Here is a 22,409-nt window from a genome sequence, read left to right on the forward strand (position 1 = left end):
TGATTCAAAAGTAAAACATATTCCAAAAGAATTTTCCAAGACAAATAAGTGTAATTATTGAGTGGCATTTCCCAGTCTGGGATGAAGACCCATTTCCAAAATTAACAAATCAAAATAACGTCTTCACTATATGAGGCAATTATAATTGTGTGCTTAGGAAAGGCAGTAAACAAATGACCTAATTTTGAGTTTCTTACCTAACGCAGCAAGATTTTCTTCTTCCTGACTCTTTCCCAAAGAAGCCATCATTTTTGAATACACATCAATCCACCATGGATTATATTCCAAAACCTGTTTAACTGCCTCATCTTCAAAAAAGTCAGCTCTGGGGAAAAAAAAATATGAAGCGGCTTGTTACACAGAGTTAGGCTGGTTTTCACTTTTTAAAATCTTACCTTAACTCATCACATCTGCACTAGAAATACAGACTAAAAGTACATTTCAAGGAAAGACTGAGTACTGCTATTACTTTCGTTGTGGTTACTAATAGTCATAAATAAAAAGTAAGCACTGGACTAAAGGGATATTTGACATCTGTGATCTCTTTAGACAGAAAGTACAGAGAAGACCAGTGCCCTTCTGAAGTCCCATGCCCTGTACCACAGCCATGTGGGATGAAGTGAATCTGAACACACAATGGACTGAAGCCTAGGGCTTGTGCGAGGTTTGCAAATATCACAGATTTTTGTAAGGTTATATAGTTAAAGGAAAGCATCTTTTAACTCCACCAACAAAAAATAAATAAACACATGAGAAGATTTAGGATACTACATATCCACAGATGTCACACACACACACACACACACACAACCTTATTTTTTAGCATGTGCACACATGTTTCCTTCCATGATGCAATCTATTTTATTTAGCTGTGCTAATCTTAATAGTTCCTTTATTTAAAACTATTGCAAAAGATAAAAGCAACCTTTGTAGAGAACAGAAAATTAATTTTCCCGCACTTTACTTTCTCAGTTTTAACTAGGAAAATAACTGCTACATTCAAAATATACTCTTGGAGGTCACTTATTCAGAAACTATACGGTCTTGCACTCAAAGTTGGAAACTGATATTCTTGGGAAAAGAATGACAAAAAGTATATAACTCATGGTGGAAAATTCATTTATATTTCAGGTAATTAGAACCTCAAGACACTGGCTGTTTTTGTAAACTGGATTTCCTAGCTCACAGTTTTGTGACCTTAAATATTTTTTCTTTCAACTGAGATACTGAAAAATTTTTTTCATTTATTTATTTTTGGCTGCATTGGGTCTTCGTTGCTGCGCACAGGCTTTCTCTAGCTGTGGCGAGCAGGGGCTACTCTGTTGCAGTGCGTGGGCTTCTCATTGCAGTGGTTTCTCTTGCTGTGGAGCACAGGCTTTAGGCACGCGGGCTTCACTAGTTGTGGCACACGGGCTCAGCAGTTGTGGCTCGTGAGCTCTAGAGCGCAGGCTCAGCAGTTGTGGGGCACGGGCTTAGCTGCTCCGCAGCATGTGGGATCTTCCCGGACCAGGGCTCGAACCCATGTCCCCTGCATTGGCAGGTGGATTCTTAACCCCTGTGCCACTAGGGAAGTCCCTGAAATATTTTTAAAATTAAAAAGATCACAGATAACTCACTGAGTTCTTTGGATGTGCCAAGCACTGCACTAAGTACTCTTCATCAATTATTTCCTTGAATCCTCACACCACCCCCACAGGCAAGGGGTGCTATTAATACTCCCCTTTTACATGAGTGGAAACTGAGGGTTGGAAAAATTGTATATCATGGTTAAGGTCAAAGAACCAGTAAGAAGTGTGGCCACAATTTGGATCCACTGAAGTCTCAGTCTGAAACCCAAGCTATTAACCAATACAAACATTCCAATTTTTATGACTGAGGACATGAGGCACCTATTGGACAAAATTGAACAGCAATTATCTTGAAATAGTAATTCTCAATATCAATTCCTGTCAGCATCAGGCTGCTGCCCAGGACACTGGCCTCGACAATTCGGTGGACCACAGTGCCCTTTGCTAACTTGGGATGTTAGCAGACACGACTGGAGAGGGAATGGCTTCTGCTTTGGGATGGGCTGCTTGAGGTGTCCTTGCAGGACATACAAACAAAGACCTGTCCAACAGGCAGTCAGACATGCAAATCTGATGCTCAAGAGAGACACCTAGGAGTCCTGAGCATTCAGACAGTTACTGAGGCCAAAGAAGAGGACAGAATGCCCAGGGAGAAAGAAGTGGCACAGTGAGAGGAAAGGGTGTCGAAAGCTGGGGTACCAAGGACATTTAAGTCAAGGGTAGAAGAAGAGCCCATCTGAAAAGACGTTGTTTTCTCCCCAGGAGAAAAATACTGGGGAAAATTGCTTCTGTAGAACAGTATCTCTGCCACCTTCATGCCCTACCCCACGAAAGAATTTCAAAGTGTTTTGAGTAAAATCTCACTAATACAGTCCCTCATCTAAATTGGGATGGTTTATTCTTTATGATGCCCAAGATCTGAGGTCAACTGATGTTCTACTTTCCCAAATAAATTATTTTCAACTTTTTAAATGCCATTAATTCAACGAGCATTCACTGAGGACCCTCTACATGCGGGGTCGGGCCGATGAAGATTAGTAAGACTCAGCCCCTGCCCTTCAGGGCACCACAGTTTAACGGGAACCACAGACACAAACCCAGAATGTTACAAAACCATGCGGTAAAAACAAGATGAGCTATAACACACAAGCAGCTCCTATGCCAACTTGGAAGGGAGGGTGCCAGGGGGTAACAACTGAGCCCAGCCTTAAAGGGTAAGTCAAAGTTTTTCAGGGAAAGCGGGATGGGGTGGGGAAATAGTCAGCAAAGGGAAACCAGGAGTAAAAACTGTGTGAGAAGTGGTGTAGTACAGGCGGGGAGATGCAAACATTCGTCACCGCCATAGTATGAAATGTGGGCAGGGCGTGGCAAAAGAGATGCTACAGAGGCAGGTGGCGTCCAGATCACAGAGAACTTTCTATACATGCTAAGGAGTTAGAAGCTTATGCTGTAGGCAAAGGAGAACCCAGTAAGGGTTTAACCAGATTTTCACTCTCAGTGCCTAAGACACCTTGCCAGTAGTCTTATGGTTGATGGATCTGCAGAAGTGCAGGCTGGAATGAGAGATGCCAACTGGGTGTTAGGGGACAGCTGCAACAAGCCAGACACAGACCACAGACGAGGGCCAGGAATAGATGGAGTGAAGGACAGAGCAAGGAGATAAACGGTACAATTTCAGGATTGATTGAAAGGGTGGGATAAGAATGAAGTCAAAGATGAACCCCAGGTATCTAACCCGGGTGACTGGGATGGAAAAAAGGGCATTCCACCACGCAGAAAATTCAGGAAGACTTTACAGGTAACATGATGAGTTCGATTTTGAATATGTTGAAACAAAGGAGTCAGTGAGATGCCCAGTCGCTCTCTAAACCCTTAACCTGGCTTTTCTTCATAGCACTTATCACAGTCCAAATACTATCCACTTCCCCACTAGAGTGTAAGCCGCGTGAGGGCAGCTACCTTGTATTCACCACACTCTCCCTGCTGTCTACAACACTGCCTGGCACGGAAGTCATTCAAACAAATATGTGTTGAACAAATAAGCGCGTACGTGAAAGGATGAATAAGTGACGTGTTTATCCCAGTGCTTTTTCCTAAGGTTGCTGTTTTGAATGAAGAGCCACCTTGCAGGCAGATGATCCTCTTCTCAGCCTTCTAATTACTACTTGTCATTTTGAGATTTCCTCAGTAAATCCAGAACCCTGATCAGCCTGTCATCTTCTTTAACAAATGTGTAGCACCGTACATTACAATTTTACTTAACACCCTGGATTAGGAGGTACAAACTACTATGTATAAAATAAACAGGTTACAAAGATATACTGTACAGCACAGGGAATATAACCAATATTTTTAATAACTTTAAATGGAGTATAATCTGTAACAATTTTGAATCACTATGTTGTACACCTGAAACAAATATAATATTGTAAATCAAATATATCTCAATAAAAAATAAACAAACAATAAAGAGGGCCTTCTCTTGTTCCAAAAAAAAGGCACCCCAAATGCTATACGATCATTTTTGTCCCTTTTCTTATCTCATAGATATTTTGAATGTTGACTAAATTCTTTTACTTTCTCCCAAAGAAGGAAATAAATGAGATTTTATGAACTGGTTGAAGTAAAAAATATGCCAACAATTAAAAAACACTTTGCCTGGGAAGGAAAAGAAAACACCACTCTCAGCAAGAGAAATATGAAAACTTAGCTATAATAAGCAAAAGGGAAAGGACTATGAAGGAATGTTTCAAGATGCCTTCAACATACTTTACTGCAAAAATACTACTCAAAAGGAATTATAAATGGCAAGAAATGGATAGTAAAAAAAAAATAATTGTTTATGGATCATCTATATGCCCAGCATTCTGCTGGGCTGCAAAACATAGGGGGCAAAAAAAAAAAAAATCACACACTGGTACCCATACTTTACAAGAGAGGATTTTAAAAACAATAATAATCTGAAGTCATTTATATATGCCTTTGAAACGTGTACATTTTTGTATATAGTCAATTTACCTTTCCGCTTTAGGATGAAATTAAAATTAGTTTTCCTTGAGCTCCTAAAAACTCCGACAACATGAAGAGACATCATGACTTGTGAGGACAAGTCAAACAACTTGAAAATGTCATATATTATGCTAATGTAACATATTTTATCTTACGTATTACACTGGCATATATATGTATTACGTATTACCCATTCGCGTATATTGATGTAAGCGTCTAATACAATGCATGCAATGTACTGTCTGCACGGTAGATAAGAATTTACAATAGACTTTTTCTTCCACTGTACTAACCATTAAGAACAACAAAAAAAGCACTGAGCTAAAAAAATTTACTGAAAATTTAAAGAATTTTGCTTGCACTTCATTTAATATAATATATTTGGGTGAGTCAGTCAGCTAATATAAATAATGAGTAATGCAAAAATGACAATTTGCTGAAGCCTTATTCCTACCAGAAAAGTCACAAAGAACCTTTATCTCCTGACACCCACTCTCCAACTTGCCTGTGACTAAACTTAAGCCACTCGTGTAAAAAAAACTCTTCCTGGAGAAATGCGAGGAACATTTCATGCATACTGTTAAAGAAAATGTGGTTTTCTGGATAAAGAACCAGAAGATGGAGAAAAATAAGGGCTGCTTCTAATATCGCACTGCTAAGTATAAATTCCAGTTTCTTGATTTTCTCAGACCATATCGCTCTACTTGGGGTTTTAGAAGAGAAGAGATAGGCAGTTCTGCTAATTAAGCTCCCTCCCACGCGAAATTTCTGTCTTGTAAGGCTCAATCTGTTCTCATGCTTGCCCGGGAAATTTGGTGACAATGAAATCTTTCTGCTTTAAATATTCAGCATGATTTTAAATGCGTTTCTTCAAATTATTCTTCAGTGGACCTTTAAAATCACAATTGGAGAGATAAAGGTAATTAGAAATGGCAATGTAAATGGAGCTGAATCTCCCAGACGTCCTCCAAAATATAACCCGCCCTGCTCTTACTCAGCTTCCCTCAGGATGTCCAAGAGTTCCCCCATTCATCACTACACATCACTCAGCCCATCTGCACATCACAGGATATATTTCTGCCACTCCAATTAGTCTCCCACTGTGTCACAGGAGATAGAGTGTTAATCACAAGAGCAACGGCAGTTAAACTGAGAGTGTACATGAAAAGGAAACACAAAATGACAAATGGAAAGACTCTTTTCAAGTCCTGGCCGAGCCACTTAGTAGTGGTGTGACCTTGGATGAGTCCCTTAACTTCCTTTCCTCAGCTGTTGTGAAAACTGAATTAAATAATCACATGAGAGCACGTGACAAGCTGAGAGCACTACACAAGTATAAGGGAATATGATGATAGCTGCATATATATAACAGTTTTAAAAATCGTGGGCCCAGAACTTGGGAAGAATAATAATTGAGGTCTACATCAAAACATGACTCACATCCTAGGAAAGCCACTGAGTACCCACAGAGGCCCAGGGACAACCACTTCTTTGAAAGAAGTGCTGCTATCGAGTCCAATGAGAGACATCACAATCTTTCCGAGGCAAGTGATTATTTACCTACCCATTAATTAGATCTGTTCCTTAGACAAATATAAGCCTGATAGAGACACATGATGGCTCAAGACACAATTAATGCAGGGGGGAAATACAGCAAAACTTAAAAGTAGATTTTGTTTATACTCTACCCCAATGAACAGTTATTTGTTAATTTGAAACAGATCCTTGATTACAGGTGCCAGTGGATGAAAGTGTTGGGAAAACCCTGGATCAGCCAAGAAACGTGGGACATGTAGATTCAAATTCTTAAAAGAAATTGAAACATGTTTTCAATTATATATACCATTAATCACAACAAAGAGTCTCCTGAAAAGAATGGTACCTACTATTCTCATGAATGCAATGTTCTATTTTTAAGTTTGGTGAGGAAAAAACTCAAAGTACGTTAAAAGACTTCTCTGGTGCTGTAATGGGGTAATGAAAAACAGTATCTTACAAAGATCACAGAGGTATAACAGTTGTAGGTTAATTCAAATGTCAACTAAGGTTGTGAGCCATCACTAAATTCTAGAGTCCAAAAAAGCACATACCTAACAGTTAAAAAGATATTCAAAAATTTTTTAAATACTCAACGTCAAGTAAATTATTCAATCCTCAAAAAAAAAAAACCCTCAATACTCACAGGTAATGATCAGGATCAAACTTGGCCAGCTCAGCAGCCAGGCGTTTCTGCCTTCGTTCGGCTGCAGGGGTGGAATCTGGATCCTTAAGATCGATAACATCACTCAATTCATCCTAAGAACACCCAGGAAAGAAAGAATAATTGCTATCTCCTATTTCAGCCATGAAAAATCTCATTTTGTACAAAATGCCCAAACACAGGAAGAATCTAATTGATCGGTAAGCCGTGATACCACGTGTGACATTTAGATTCAAATCCAGCAAACGTTTGTTAGACACCTAACTACCTGCCAGGCCCTGTTAGAAGCTTTCACATCAATTATGTCATCTAATCCTTAAAACAAACAAACTGATTAACATAGATTAAGGCTATAAAAGTTTAACATGAAAAACAGAGTAATCCTCTGGAAGCAAACAGGAACATTTAATTCTGCATTCATTCCCCCATTTACTCCCGGAGATTTGAAAGTTAGGAAAGGCAAGTTGAAATAAATTTCTAGACCCAAGACAGAGCTGCTGCTGCCAGGGGTGCCACGTCAGCAAACCAAAACTTGGTAACTTCCGTGTCCCTGTAAATACTCGTCTTGAACAGAAATGCAGGCTATCCAGTCGACCCCCCCCCCCGCCCCAAGGCCAAGCTAACTCTGGGCTCTGTCCTTATTTCCTTGTCCCTTCTCACCCCTAACGAGAATTGTTAAGGGCAATTTTGATAGATATGACTTTCCACTTGAAAATTTACAAATCCAGTCCCAAGTAATATTCAACCTTACTATAACCATCTTCACCTGGATGAATACACACTGCTGTATGGCTTGTTTCCTAAGCCCAACCCTACAGAAAACAGGTGTATTAGTAAAACCACCTACAATACCACATGGTCTTTTTTCTTTTGATCAGAATTATGAAGGAAAGAAACTTTGTACAATGCAAAATACTCCTAAAGCTCTTTTTTTTTCTTTCTTCAGTCTGCCCTTTCCTACTACCAACCGCAAGGGATAGTAGGCAAACCGGAAGCAGCTTGAAGACTATTAGCTGAAAAGAAGTCAAGGGAAATAAGTTGGTAGACAGTTGTGGACGCAAACCATTAGAACAGACTTGTAAATTGAATGGTAGGTTAGTGCCTAATACCCAGGCTTAAAGTCGGCAGCTATAGCACAGCAAAATCACTACAATGAAACCAGCTACACAGAATCGGCCAGGGAAAGACTAGGATACAGAACTCCCCACACAATCATAATTTCTGCACTTAAAAAAAAATAATCTCTCATCCCTATCACAATCCACTGAGCTCAAGTAACATCAACAACATTTAATATAAGCACATTCTAGTACCATGAAGGAGCCCAGGGAACTTTCTGGAAGTCACATCCAGAACATCTTAATACTTTTAAGTACAAACATTCTGGGCAAAAATCAGATCACTGGCTGTCCCCAAGCTTAGGAAAATTTGCATTCCAAAAGTTCTTTTACAATTTACTTTTGGAAGACTCAGAATGTATTTTCCTATAGACATACTATGATAAATAACAGAGATTCTCGGGGCAGCCCGCAAGTTTATTCAAGTCAAAATAAACTGTAAATAGAGCACTCACAATACAAAGTTCACAAGTGTGCAGCAATGCTTCCATGGGAAAACGCTTTCAGAGCTCTAGTTTCACCCATCAGAAGCACCTCTCCCCTGAGCAGGACAGCCTGGACTCTTCCTCGCTTCTCTGCCTCCTTACCTGCCTGGCATCAGCTCCTCAACCACAGAGCCAGGAGGGGCGGTGAAGCGGGCCCTGCGGGAGACAAGGACGGTGCTGTGTCCGCAGGACTCCCCTCCGCTGGATGAATACTCAGAGCCGCTTCCTGCCCGGGGACCCCAAGTCCCTCTCCCCAGCAGCCTCCAGTCCCCGGATTTGTTTCCTCCTTCGAGCCCCAAGGAGTTCCCTGCCTCCTGCCCACCACGACACACACACATTTCTGAAAACAGCCTGATGGGGTAGAAGAACTGTGACTCTGGAGTTAGACAAACTCTGAATTTAAAAGGCAGGTCCAGTCTAACTGTGCAACCTCTCTGAGCCTCAGCACCCTCACAGTGAACAAACTAGACACGCCTCCGGCACAAGGCTGGGGCTACTTTCCTCTTGCTGCTGTAACGAAATGCCACAAATGTGGCTTAACACAACACGAACGTACAGGTCTAGAGGTCACAAGTCCAAGGTCAGTCTCACTGGGCTAAAACGAAGGCGAAGGCAGGGTTGGTTCCCTTTCGGACGGTCTGCGGGACCGTGTGCTTTTCTGCCCTTTCCACCTTAGAGGCTGGCTGTCCTCACTCCTGGCCTAGGAGCCCCTCATCACAAGGCTCCTTCTCCCTCGGCTTCCGTCATCAGGCGCTTGCTTCTCTGTTTTCACTTTGACTCTCTGACCTCCCTCTCGTAAAGACCCTGTGCTTAGACAGGGCCCACCTGGATAAGCCAGGATAATCGTCCCATCGCAAGATCCTCAGCCTCCTCACATGTGCGCAGTCCCTTTCGCCATGTACTTAGTACATGGGGTCAGTACGTGGACATCAGGGGCGGGGTGAGGGACAGCATTCTGTCTCCCATAGGCTGTTAGAAGGGTTAAATGAACTAATATGAGCAAGGCCTAAGTACAGGGTGTGATCATTCAAGAACGTCAGTTTCTTTCTCTCTGACTCCTGGCTCCACTGCTGTTCCCTGTGGCTCAGGCGCTGACTTCCTATTGAGAGCACATACCCTCCCTCCTCTTCAGCTGCCTCACTTGCAAGTAGTAAGAAAAAAAAAAAAATTGGGGAGCCAGGGAGGATTATAATGTCCTGCTTCATTATTTCATCTGGACCAGATACAAGGTCAACAACGGGGTATAATCTTTCAGACTCACATTTCAGAGGATAACTGGACCGAAGTAACCCCAGGCATTTCAAAACCTTAACTGCACCAAGAATAAACCCAGACTCTTACCATGGCTCAAAGCGCTGCAGAATCTAGCTGCTGTCTTGTACTTCAACCTCATCTCCTACCTTCCCCTTCTGGCTCAAATACACAGGAGCCACACACCAGACTTCTTGCCATCTCTGGAGCACTGAGTCTCTGCGCTTACAGCACCCTTCTTGTCATTCAGGACTCAGCAAATGTCACCTCCTCCAAGAGGCCTTCTCGGGGCCTCCTGGCCAAAACAGCACCACCCCGCCCCGCCTCTCACATCACCCCCTTCCCCTTCACTTGTATCTGAAATTATCTTGTGGATTTGCCCTTTAGACGATTACTATCTGTCTCTCCACTAGAATCTTCCATGAGGGCAGAGATCTGGTCTGTCTTTTTGCTTACTGTACCCCCAGCACCCTGCCTGGTGTTCACTTTCAAATTGCTCATTCAGCAAACAGCGTGTGAGGGTCTGCTCTGGGCTAGACGCTGCTCTGGGTGCTGGAGACCTGGAAATAAACATACAGGCAAGGCCCCTGCTCCCGAGGGAGTGAGAATTCAACAGCCAGAAGAGGATTCTCCCCCTCCTCCCCCAGCCTCCAGACTCAGGGCGTCCACACAGCTGCGCAGCTCGTGTCCCGCAGAACGTGAACGTCCACAGCAGTGCAAGCCCCGCCCAGGCCTGTCCTTCGCACGGTCATCCGCAGCGGCCCTGTGCTCACTGGACCCTCAAGAGAAACTGGAACTAAAAAGTGAAGTTAGCATGGGGTAGTGAAATCAGCCTAAGGCATCTGTCAACCAAAGGGAAGGAATAAAAGAGGATGAGAAATGACACACTACAGCAGGGTGAAAGTGATTCTCTTTGTTTTGAAAGCATTGCTAAGGTCACTGCTAGGAGAGCTATTTAAAGACCAGAGACTCTAGGATTGTTGCTGCTGGCAGCCACTGTCACCAGGAGCCTGCTGTGAAGCCCTGACTTGGAGCAGCCAGAGCAGCTTTCCAAAGGCGCCCTGTGGCTGGCAGCAACTTCAGAAAGGAGACAGACAGAGAGAGAGAGAGAGAGAGAGAGAGAGAGAGAGAGAGAGTGAGAGAGAGAGAGAGAGAGAGGGCGAGCGCACGCACGCGCACGCATCTGTATGGGGAGGGGGGTGACAGAGAATTTGTTTCAGCACACATATTTTTATTTCCATCTCAGTATCAGTATAAAATACAGATGCTCACAAGCCAACCCTGTGTAAATGGCTGGTGGGAAAAAAAATATGAAGGACTATACCCTCTCCCCCAATAAAGGGTTAAATTATTCACTTCAGAGAAGATACCTGGGTATTGGAATTATGGATGATGTTTTACTTTCTTTGTTATACTGTACTTTCAAAATGAATACGTATCACTTTTATCGTCAGAGAAAAATGAAGCTATATTTCATTTAAAGGGCTGATGGTGGAAAGAGACTAAAAATACTAGTAAAGTATGAGCAGTCAGCAAAACTCTATGGATATTTTCTCATCCAAAGGCAGCACCAGAGAAACTATCAACTTGGGAGAAAACATTTTCTCACTAGTTGAGAAAACAGTGGTTTCTTAAACACATCATTTTAAAATAGATGTTCTCAAAGCTCTTATTTATGCGATAGTGGTCTCAGTTTCCTCTAGCTGGTTTACTAGCAGAGAAAGGTCTTAGGTGGGGGAATAAACTAGGAGTTTGGGATTAACATATATACACTACTATATATAATAGATAACCAGCAAGGACCTACTGTATAGCACAGGGAACTATACTCAATATTTTGTAATAACCTATAAGGGAAAAGAATCTGAAAAAGAATATATATATATATATATTTTTTCTCTCTCTCATTCTTTTATAGCTTTAGACGGGTAATCCCAAAATAGACTGACTAATACTACTCTCAGCCAAACAATTAAGATCCATTTGCTGTAGTTCCTGCTGTAGAAAAAACTGACTCTACTCTTACTACCTCAGAGATGACCTGGGAATGTGATTAGGGAGAGAGAATACAGAGAAATGATAACTCAGCAGAAAAACATAAGGTTCTGAACGAAGTATCTCATCAGCAATATTTGCTCTTAAGTAACTCCCAATTCTGTTCCCTTTAAGGAGTCTTGAGAGCATTTTATATTTCTCAAGGGCAGAGGTCTTTCTAGCATCCTATTCTTTTTGTCAAAGAGTTTTCACAATGTAGCATCTCCTTAAATTTTCTAAATGGCCTTATAAAGTAGGTGAGCAAATTTATCCCTATTTTACAAAGAGCAGACAAAACTGATTTGTGGTCAAATAACTGGCCGGCATCCGAAATCTAAACAGAGGTACGAGTGGGACTAAAACATAGGTCCTTTAACTTTCCTTAGCAGACTCAAATATGTCTTACTATAATAAACCACATGCTAAGCAGGTTTAACATCCTCTACCCAGAGAGGGATGACGTTAAAATAAAAAACAGTTTGCCACCATTTCTTTCATTTAAAAAAAATTAAGACCCCATTATGTTGTTTTCTGTAGTACAAATAGAAAATAATCCAGAAACTCCATTTCATTCATGAAGTAGAATTTACTACAATGTTTGAGGAACAGGAAGAGTAATGTCATTCCTTTTTAGCCTAACTGACAAACGATCAGATTTTAACAAGAGATTACATTCAACCCCCATCAAGAGTAAATAAACAAAAGTGCCTACTGTATATCAAGAACTAAACAATTTCATCAAAAGCCACAAACCCATTCTCACCAGGAATATTCTGTCTCATTTACATACAAAACAGAAGAGACATCAAGCCACAAGTATACGATTTTCATTTTTTAGAGGTATAAAACATAAAGCTTTTCAGGAAGTATGATGAGAGAGGGGTTCTGTTCTGTATTTTGGAAACTTCATGTCTACAATAGCAAATGAAGTGGAAAAAAAAGGAGACCAGGGCACCTTCCATGTGTAAGCGCAGTGAGACTGGGCAGCACAGCCAGTGCAATGGAAGGGAGTGAACGTCCGTGTAACGACTACGTACAAGGAGCTGTGGTTTGTGCTCTAAATACGTCACCTCCTACAATCTTCATAAAAAACCTCCAGGTATAAGCAGAACTGAAATTAAAATACGCAAATAGTAAAACCCTTGGTATATACCAAAGTCTTTTAGAAAAACATACCTGTAACCGCTGAAACACTCCTGAGCGTAAGTTTCCAAACCCATAGCGGCACTCCGGATTCAAAGTACTTTCTGGTACCTCTTCATAGGGGGACTGTTCAATTTCCCAATCAAACTCTTCATCGTCATCTTCTACTCCTTCCTCAGAAACCTCAGAAGCACCTAAATGTGCGAAATACTAATTTGTTAAAGCGTTGGATTTCCTAGGTACAACCTGGGGAAGAAAAAGTATAGGAAAAAAATGCCTGCCCATGTACCCCAAAAGACATGTATAAGGATATGAATAGCCCCGCTATTCTTTTTTTTCTTTAATTGAAATACAGTTAATGTCCCATACTAGGCTCATTACAGGTGTACTACATAATGATTTGACATTGGCAAACATTATGAAATGATCACCATCTGTCTCCTTACAAAGTTATTACACTACTATTGACCATATTCCTTACACTGTATATTACATCACTGTGGCTTGCTTATTATGTCACTGGCGGTTTGTACATCTTAATCCCCTCTACCTATTTCGCCCAGCCCTAGTCTCACTAATCTTATTAGCGAAAAAAAAAAAAAAATAGAGCCAACCCAAAGTTCCATCAGTAGCAGGATGCATAAATAATAAATGCAATGAAAGCAAAACCTATCTCAGCTATATGTGGATAAATCTCACAAAAATGTTATGTGAAAGAAGCCAGATAGCAAACAACGCCTACCGTATGAATTATATATACAATTCAAAACCAGGCTACACTGAGGGTAGTGGTTACCTTGGAGAGTAAGGAGGGTGAAATAACCAGGGTAGGATTCCAGGATGTGGGAAACGTTCCATTTCTTGACCTAGGCAGTGTCCACTTTATATTTACTACACTGAATTGTAACCTTCTGATTTTAGCTCAAGAGGCCAATATTTTGCCAAACACAGAGATGCTATTTCAATTTGTCCCAAAACATGACTGACCTACAGGTTCAACAGAGTTGTTTCTGTCTTTAACTTATGTGTCAGCAAATGAACTATTTTCACATGGTGTCACATGACTTCCTTATCTTGTCACCTGAAGTATTTTCTCCAATTTCCTATTTGCTATATCCCTTTTCCCCTAGAAACACACAGCATTCCAAATATTCGTTTACCTGTATTTCCTCCCAAAGGCAATAAACATACCTATTTCTTCCACAAGTGGTTTTGCAGTCCTGGATTTTCTTGGTGCCAGTAGAGCAGTTAACATGTTCAGCCCTTCAAAATGCTGGCCAGGAGTTTCTTTGGGCAATCGAATGGTAAAAATTCCTTAAAGATAAATTTGTTTTATGCTTAGCTAGATTTAAAAATTCAAAGACTTCACAAATACAGTTAAGAAACAGGTATCTTGGTAAACTGTAATTCTATTACATAGAGCTCCAAAATTACGCCCTTATTATATAGTTAGTGAAAAAGGCTCAAACAAGATTTTTCAGAACCACTGTTTCAGCTGTCACCTCTATGAGAAATTAATCTGTTAAAGCCACAGAATGCTTAAATCCTACCCAATATCACCTTCACCTATTTATAATATTAAAGGTTCAAGTCAAAAATGCAATGGCCTGAGACGGCAATAGCTTAGGGTTACCCGTAGCTACTCATAAGATTTATTTCTGGACTGGGGGGGAAAATCAGGATATTTAATCCAATGAAGAACAGCAGCAGTTTCAAATATACATGAAATCTTAAATAAGGCAATGACGGCTTGATAAAGTTCTTGATATCTCAAGAAATATATCCCTAAAGTCTGTCTAACGCAGACCCAGATTCCATCTGTGTACTCCTTTTCTTTCCTTGACTGGGTTTATCAGCTTCATCTAGGCTTGCCTATGAATGGATTACATTATCCACTACTCTTACATTTTAAAACAGTTTACCTCTTTCAGTGCACTTAACCCATATTCTAATGTATCAGCTACAACTAAACCCAAATATTTCCACATATACAACCTTCTTAAACCCCCATATACTTTCAAGATTTAATAACTTTACTCCTGTATGCAACTTACTGCAATTAAAAGCAGATTTACTACCTAGAAAGGCAGTTTCATTATACTTTATTACCACATTAGTTATATTGTGCTATGGGTTAGAACTTTGTCCTTTAACTCTTTCATCCCATCTTTCCTCCCTTACCCTAGTTCACTGAGGTCAATAAATCGTCACTGAATAAATCACACAACAGTACACAAGTTTACTCTTACTCCAGATCCAGTGACAAAGGAAAATCCAGTGGTTTCTACAGAAGGAAAATAAATGGTTTCAAGATGAGTTGAAATGAAGGGCTTATCAATTAGGAGTAGAAAATTCAATCAGCCTTTAAATGCCCCCTACGGACAGTTTCTCTCTCACCTACATGTAATTAAATTTTAAGACTGAAAATTGCACAAGAAAAAAGAATATATATACAAATACATATATATATATATAAATATGAATATATATATATATACTGAATCACTTTGCTGTACACCTGAAACTAACACAATATTGTAAATCAATTATACTTCAATAAAAAAATAAATTTTTAAAAAGAAAACTGTAATTTTTTAATTAAAAAATTTTTAAAAATTTTAAAAAGAAAAAGAAACATTCGACTCACAACTTACAAAAATCATCCACATCTTTTCTAATCAGTCACCTCCAGCAATCTAACTCACTAAATGGAGGGAGAAGTAGGAAATAAGACTTCTAGAAAGCAAAGCCAGAGCATATGACTAATTGAACTTTACTTTAAAGAATATTGTGAAGTACTTTAAAGGACTGAGGAAATGTAATTGTTAAAAATCCATGAATAACAGGCACTGGACATTAAGAAACGATAAAGAGTGACAGGGGCAGATTGCACTTGCCATACACCTAAAGGTCCCCATAGTACATGAGATTATTATTTAACTACTCCAACAGGAAGAATCCAAAGAAAAAAAACTAACAAAAGTTCCAAAGGCAATACCTTTATCTGCAGCATAGGATCCCTGCTCGCTTCCATTTTCTACAATTCTTCCAGGAAGGGTTAATCTGCAGATTTAATAAAAGGTCTCATGAAGTCCTTAAAAAGCATCATAAGGGACCATCCGTGATAGTAAACATCAACAATTTTAAAAGGATAATCCTAGCATTTAAATTTTACAAACTAAATAACTTACATTTCTTCTCTAGCTAAGAAGAAACCAGAGATGACTCATCTTTCTGTTTGAATAGGCGCTGTCACTGATAAAACACTTAAAAAGAAAAGCCACAATAAATATTAGATATCATTACTGTTACAGTTTTTTCCCTTCCTAGTGGGAGTTATTTATATACCTGGTGCCTGATACAGCATGGGCTCAATAAAAGCGTACTAATTAGCTTCCAAAAAAAAAAAAGAATCAAGAAATGAGAAAGAATAAAGAACCAACAAAACCAACTGTTTATATTGGGCAAATTACTACTTTTAAGTAGTACAAAAAAAGGCAGAAAGCAAAAAGGGTTTTCTCATATCTCATTAATACTATATGGGGATTTCCCCCTCTTTCCTACTAAAGGACATGAACTGATTTCCCTGTTTGCAGTTTTACTCTGGGTCAGTCAGTCTTCCACTGAGGCCCCAAAAGAATTCTTCTAAAACAGAAATTTGATTGTCACCTTTCTATTAAAAAAGCTTCTATCGCTGCCTTGATACTGACTAGATAATTTAAACTCACCAGTACTACATGAGGCCAGCTCCATTCCACTCCAAACTTAAAATATGAACCTCCTTTCCTCCCACACCCCCCTCCTCCCACACCCCCCTCCTCCATGCTACCTATTCTAACATCATCACCATCATCACCATCACCATCATCAAACTTGGCAGACCCCAAAGGTCCGGGGCTTTCCAACCTGCCTACCTTTGATCCCAATGTTTCCTGAAGCTACAACACATTTTCCAAACAAAAATCTCTTCTAAACTCAGCCTAAAGATTCAGTTACGAATAAATTAGTTTGTTATCATGCATACAAACACCAACTTTACTCTCAGAATCTAAATTAAGTCCATTTGTGGACTTAAGTCCAAGTTGTGCCATTTACTAGCTCTGTAACTTTCTTGGTACAAGTTCATTAACTTCAAGGCTCATATTCATCATTTATAAAAAGGGAAAAATAACAGAATCTATCCTAGGGTTACTCTGAGGAAGAAAGGATAATGCAAAAAGCTTAGTGGCTAGTACAGTAGGCAAGCATTCAGAAAATGTAAACTATTATTATCATCTCCCTTTTCCTAAACCCTTTGTAACTATAGAGTTAAATTCATAATGCATGATGGTGAAATCATATTTGCTCACAGATCTGCCTTCCCCACTAGACTCTCAATTCCTCAAGGACAGGGGTGAGGTTTTATCCATCTCTGGTATACTGTAGCAAACTGTATTTCCAAAGATGGTCCATCTCACATCACTCCTCCCAACAGTGCAATCTATGTCCCCTCCCCTTAAAAGTGAGTGGGCTTCTGGAACTGTTTTAACCCATATAATATAGAAGTGACACTGTGATTTCTGAGGTTAGGTTATAAAAGATGACATGGATTCTGCCTTGCTCCCTGGAATATCTGCCCTTAAAACCTTCAGGTATCATGGAAGTGGTCCAACTCCCTGAAGGAATCACAAACTAGACCATGAAAACAGAACACACAGGGAGGTCCTGAGACCACTCGAGAAGAGATTCCCTCCTCCACCCACCCTATCAGTCCCCAGTTGCTTCAGCCCTTCCTGTCCCAGGTCTAGCCACCATGTGACTACAACTAAATTAAAGACCTCAAGCCAGAACAGCTCAGCCAAGCCCTTACCAAATTCCTAAGGCACAAAAACCAGGAGAGGGAGTTAAATGATTGTTGTTTTACACCATTAGGTTTGACTGGTTATTTAGCAGCAGATAACTGCAACAGTAAGATGCTCTTAATAAATAATAATACCCACCATTTATTGAACACATAATTACCAGGCACAGTAATAAGGATCATGCATGTATTATCTCAATCCTCACATCAACTCTTTAAGACCACTAATATTAGTTCCATTTTACAGATTAGGAAACTGAGACTAAATAACTTGCTCAAAGTCACAGAACTTTAAGTGTGCTCAGACCCACAACTCCCGAGCCTCTGCTACCCAAGGAATGGATGAATTTGTATTAAAACAACTCTTTAAATTGCTTCACACGTCCTCTTACTTTGTCTTCATCAAAACTCCCAAACTTAAGCAAGTGGCTTTTATTTTGAAATTTTTATTGTACTGTATTTATTTTACAATCCTATCTCATTTAATATCTTTCCTCTGAGCCTCTGCGCTCTCATCTGTAACATGGGTAAATAACAGAACCTACTTTATAGGACTGTCCTAAAATCAAGTGAGATAATTTACATAAAGCAGTAACCTGAAGTAAAAAGTCAATAAATGTTTCTTAACACCATCATCGTCTTCTACCCATTCTTCATGTTCTGGCTTAAACGTCACCTCTTCAGAAAGGCTTTCCCTGGCCACTTTGTATAAACCCAGGCTCCTTTTTATTCTCTATCAGTGCACTTTACTTTCCTTCAGAGAAATTACCACAATTTGTAGTTATATGTTTACTTGTTTATTGTTTTTCTCTCCCCACTAGAATGAAAACTACGTAAGACACCACCACATCCCCAATACCAAAAACAGAGTCTGGAATATACCATGAGCTCAATAAATCAAGCGAAAGAACGAAAGAGTGAAGAAGTAGGGAAATGCAATATATTCAGATAGATGGATTAAGTTAAGGCCTAATAGATACCTGAGCAAAACTGGTTCAGGCCCAGTGAAGGAACCAGCTCAACTCAAGAGCAATGTCTATGCTGGGAAAGTACTTAGTTGGGCAGGAAAGGTAGGCTGGAATGAGAAAGATGAGGAGAATGGATTTTCCCTTGGCGGAAAGGAGCGAACAAGGTATTGACAATGTTAAGTAAGAATAATCTGGCTGTGTCCTCTCTAAAATGGGGCTAATAATAACGCCTATCTCTAAGGATCGCTGTCCAGATAAAATGAGACAATGCACACAAGTACTTAACCCGCCACTTACACGCACTGCTTGCCCGCCACACGAAAGGGGAGGAGAAGGGGTTAGCTGTTACCACTGCTGTTACGGTTCTTCAAGGAGAAAAATGCAAACAGACAAGTGCTGAAGGTCCCTCCCTGAGGCTTGGGGGGCGACAACCACAATGAGGGGGCAAAAACCAAACAGAGAAGCAGACAACGAGGAGGTAGGAGAACGAGAGGACTTTGGCCTCGGCGGGGCCAAAGAAGGCGAAAATTTCAGGGAATAGGGAGCGGTCAGCCAAGAGGTTGGGGAACAGAACGTGGACTGAGAAAAGTCAAATGGACGGGTCAGCTGGGAAGTCAGCGCACGCTGTCCCAGGGCAAGGACGACTAACGCAGAACGAAAACAGAAAAAGGGACAAGAACTAGGGCAACAGGACAGAAAATGGAAAGGCGATATGGTCCCAAACTCCACGTTTTACAGTGGCTCTGGAATCTCTTCCAGGCGGGGATGTAAGAAGGCTTAAGAAAGGATGACCTCAGAATGGGAGAAAATATTTGCAAATGAAACAACTGACAAAGGATTAATCTCCAAAATTTATAAGCAGCTCATGCAGCTCAATAACAAAAAAACAAACAACCCAATCCAAAAATGGGCAGAAGACCTAAACAGACATTTCTCCAAAGAAGATATACAGACTGCCAACAAACACATGAAAGAATGCTTAATATCATTAATCATTAGAGAAATGCAAATCAAAACTACAATGAGATATCATCTCACACTGGTCAGAATGGCCATCATCAAAAAATCTAGAAAGAATAAATGCTGGAGAGGGTGTGGTGAAAAGGGAACACTCTTGCACTGCTGGTGGGAATGTGAATTGGTACAGCCACTATGGAGAACAGTATGGAGGTTCCTTAAAAAACTACAAATAGAACTACCATATGTCCCAGCAATCCCACTACTGGGCATATACCCTGAGAAAACCATAATTCAACAAGAGTCATGTACCAAAATGTTCATTGCAGCTCTATTTACAATAGCCTGGAGATGGAAACAACCTAAGTGTCCATCATCGGATGAATGGATAAAGAAGATGTGGCACATATACAATGGAATATTACTCAGCCATAAAAAGAAACGAAATTGAGCTATTTGTAATGAGGTGGATAGACCTAGAGTCTGTCATACAGAGTGAAGTAAGTCAGAAAGAGAAAGACAAATACCGTATGCTAACACATATATATGGAATTTAAGGAAAAAAATGGCATGAAGAACCTAGGGGTAAAACAGGAATAAAGACACAGACCTACTAGAGAATGGACCTGAGGATATGGGGAGGGAGAAGGGTAAGCTCTGACAAAGCGAGAGAGTGGCATGAACATATATACACTACCAAATGTAAAATAGGTAGCTAGTGGGAAGCAGCCGCATAGCACAGGGAGATCTGCTCGGTGCTTTGTGACCACCTAGAGGGGTGGGATAGGGAGGGTGGGAGGGAGGGAGGGAGACGCAAGAGAGAAGAGATATGGGAACATATGTATATGTATAACTGATTCACTTTGTTATAAAGCAGAAACTAACACAGCATTGTAAAGCAATTATACTCCAATAAAGATGTAAAAAAAAAAAAAAAAGGATGAGCTTCTGCAACATCCAGAGCGCACGCCTGGAAGAGTTCGCTTCCTCAGCACGTGCTGCAGGGACCTCGGGAAAACGTAGTCGTGATGCTGAGAAGTGCTCTCTTGTTCTTTCATCCTCCCTCGATAAGCAGTTATTTAATGAGTGAATAAATGTATAAATGAATCCCCAAAACACGCTTTTCCCGGAGCCAGGCACCCGGAACTCGCCTGAGAAAGTACGGCTTGGCGTAGAACCTGAAGTCGACCCCCTCGAAGTAGACGTCGAACTCGGAGACCCGGGCGTAGGGCACGCGGATGGCGACAGTCAGGAAGTCGGGGTCCTGGCTAAGGTCGAACGCCGGGGTCAGCATCACCAGGCCGGACTCTGGTGCCCAAGTCGGTCACTCTCGCAGCAGTCGCAGTCCTGCCGCTCAAACTCTCGAAGAAGTCCCCACGCTCCGGTGCCCCTTCTGTTAGACACGGCACTTCCGGCTCGAGGCGGAAGTGTCGTGCGTGAGAAAGGAAGTCCCGCCCCACGGCGATCTCCGTGGAGACGGGACGCTGTTAGGGGGGAGGTGGAGAAGGAACGTGGTGAATGAGCCTTTGGGCGCAGAAATTGAACCCAGGGAATTGAACCCATAACTTGGAAGAACCTGGGCTAGAGTCCGCCTTAGACCTACCAAGCCTCTTTGGAGGTTCTTAGAGATAATTTGAACACTGGCTTTGCAGGCATAGAGATCCGCGTTTGAATCCCTTCTCTCCAATTCGCAGCTGTAAGACCTTGGGGAAGTTACAAAACCTCTCTGTACTTCAGATATCTCTTCTATAAAATGAGGCTAGAACATAGACTCGTAGAGATGATGTGAGTACAGCATGGAATTATGCATGTAAAGCTCTAACAACATACCTGGCAAGTTGTCGGTGTTCGGTGTGTTGGAGCCGTCACCGCAGTAGCCACAGAAGCATCGTTACTGTGGTTTTCCTTAGTTCTCACCTGCTTTCTCAACAATTCCCCTTTCTCCCTCTCCCTCTCCGTCTCTCTCTACAGATTTCTATCTCCTCCTTCTCCCCCTACACGTCCCTCTCTCTGTATCTTTTTCTGCCACTTTCTCTCCTCTTCCTAGTTCCTATTTAAACAGAATTTTCTTGTTTAGAGAGCATCCATCCCACTTAGCTCGTTTAATCTACACCACGAACTCCGAAGAACACGACTCACAGAGATTAAGCAATATGTCTTATGATCATGCATTTCACAAGTACCAAACCCCAGAATGTCTGACTCTTAAACACTGTTAGTGCCTGCAATTGACGAATTGCAATGCCTCTGTACTTTCCCCTCTTTCATTTTCTCACTTTTCTCCTTACACTTAATCGAGGTCCTCTTTTCTGTCTTTTTTCCTTCTCTTCCTTGTACTTCCCCTTTTTACTCTATGCTGGTCATACTCTCCCAATGCATCTCTCACTAGTCTCCCTCCTCCCGTGCATATTCCCTTGGCCTTCCTTCCCTCTCATTTTATTTCCTGTTATTCCACCAGTAACTAGAATAGTCCAGGAAATGTTTTTATTTCCTGGGTTTAAATATCAGTGGAAGATGGGTGAAAGTCATCTCTGGGGACAGTGGACCATATAACCTCAAAAGCCTTTTCAACCTCCAATTTTTTATGAGTCTTGAAAATTAATTAAGACTCATTAAAGCATATTAATAAATAAATAAAATAAAATAAATAAAATAAAAAATTCAAAATAAAAATCATTCAGCTTAAATCTAGGAGTTTTGATAAAGAGAAAGAGGTTATGTGTAAAACACTTTAAAGAGCACTCTTTACACATTCATCCATTCCTTGGGTGGCAGAGGAACTAATTGAATTGACTGAATACTCACTGTGTGCCAGCACTGCACAGTATCCTCTGTA

General features: G+C 40.8%; 1 protein-coding gene across 1 annotated transcript in view; it reads right to left on the bottom strand.

Moving 5' to 3' along the window:
* The window catches only part of SHQ1 (SHQ1, H/ACA ribonucleoprotein assembly factor), a 90,216-nt gene extending 69,198 nt beyond the window's left edge, over positions 1–21,018 (bottom strand). Inside the window, 6 exon segments of the mRNA XM_022572550.3 lie at positions 198–325; positions 6,760–6,872; positions 12,842–13,002; positions 14,000–14,122; positions 15,807–15,871; positions 20,725–21,018. Coding sequence (XP_022428258.1) covers positions 198–325; positions 6,760–6,872; positions 12,842–13,002; positions 14,000–14,122; positions 15,807–15,871; positions 20,725–20,867 — 733 coding nt within the window. The 5' untranslated portion in view covers positions 20,868–21,018.
* Positions 21,019–22,409: the final 1,391 nt, after the last annotated feature.

This window comes from Delphinapterus leucas, chromosome 10, assembly GCF_059928025.1.
Source record: "Delphinapterus leucas isolate spDelLeu-1000000601 "Yukka" chromosome 10, BTC_Dleu_Yukka2, whole genome shotgun sequence".
NCBI classification, from domain to species: Eukaryota; Metazoa; Chordata; class Mammalia; order Artiodactyla; family Monodontidae; genus Delphinapterus; species Delphinapterus leucas.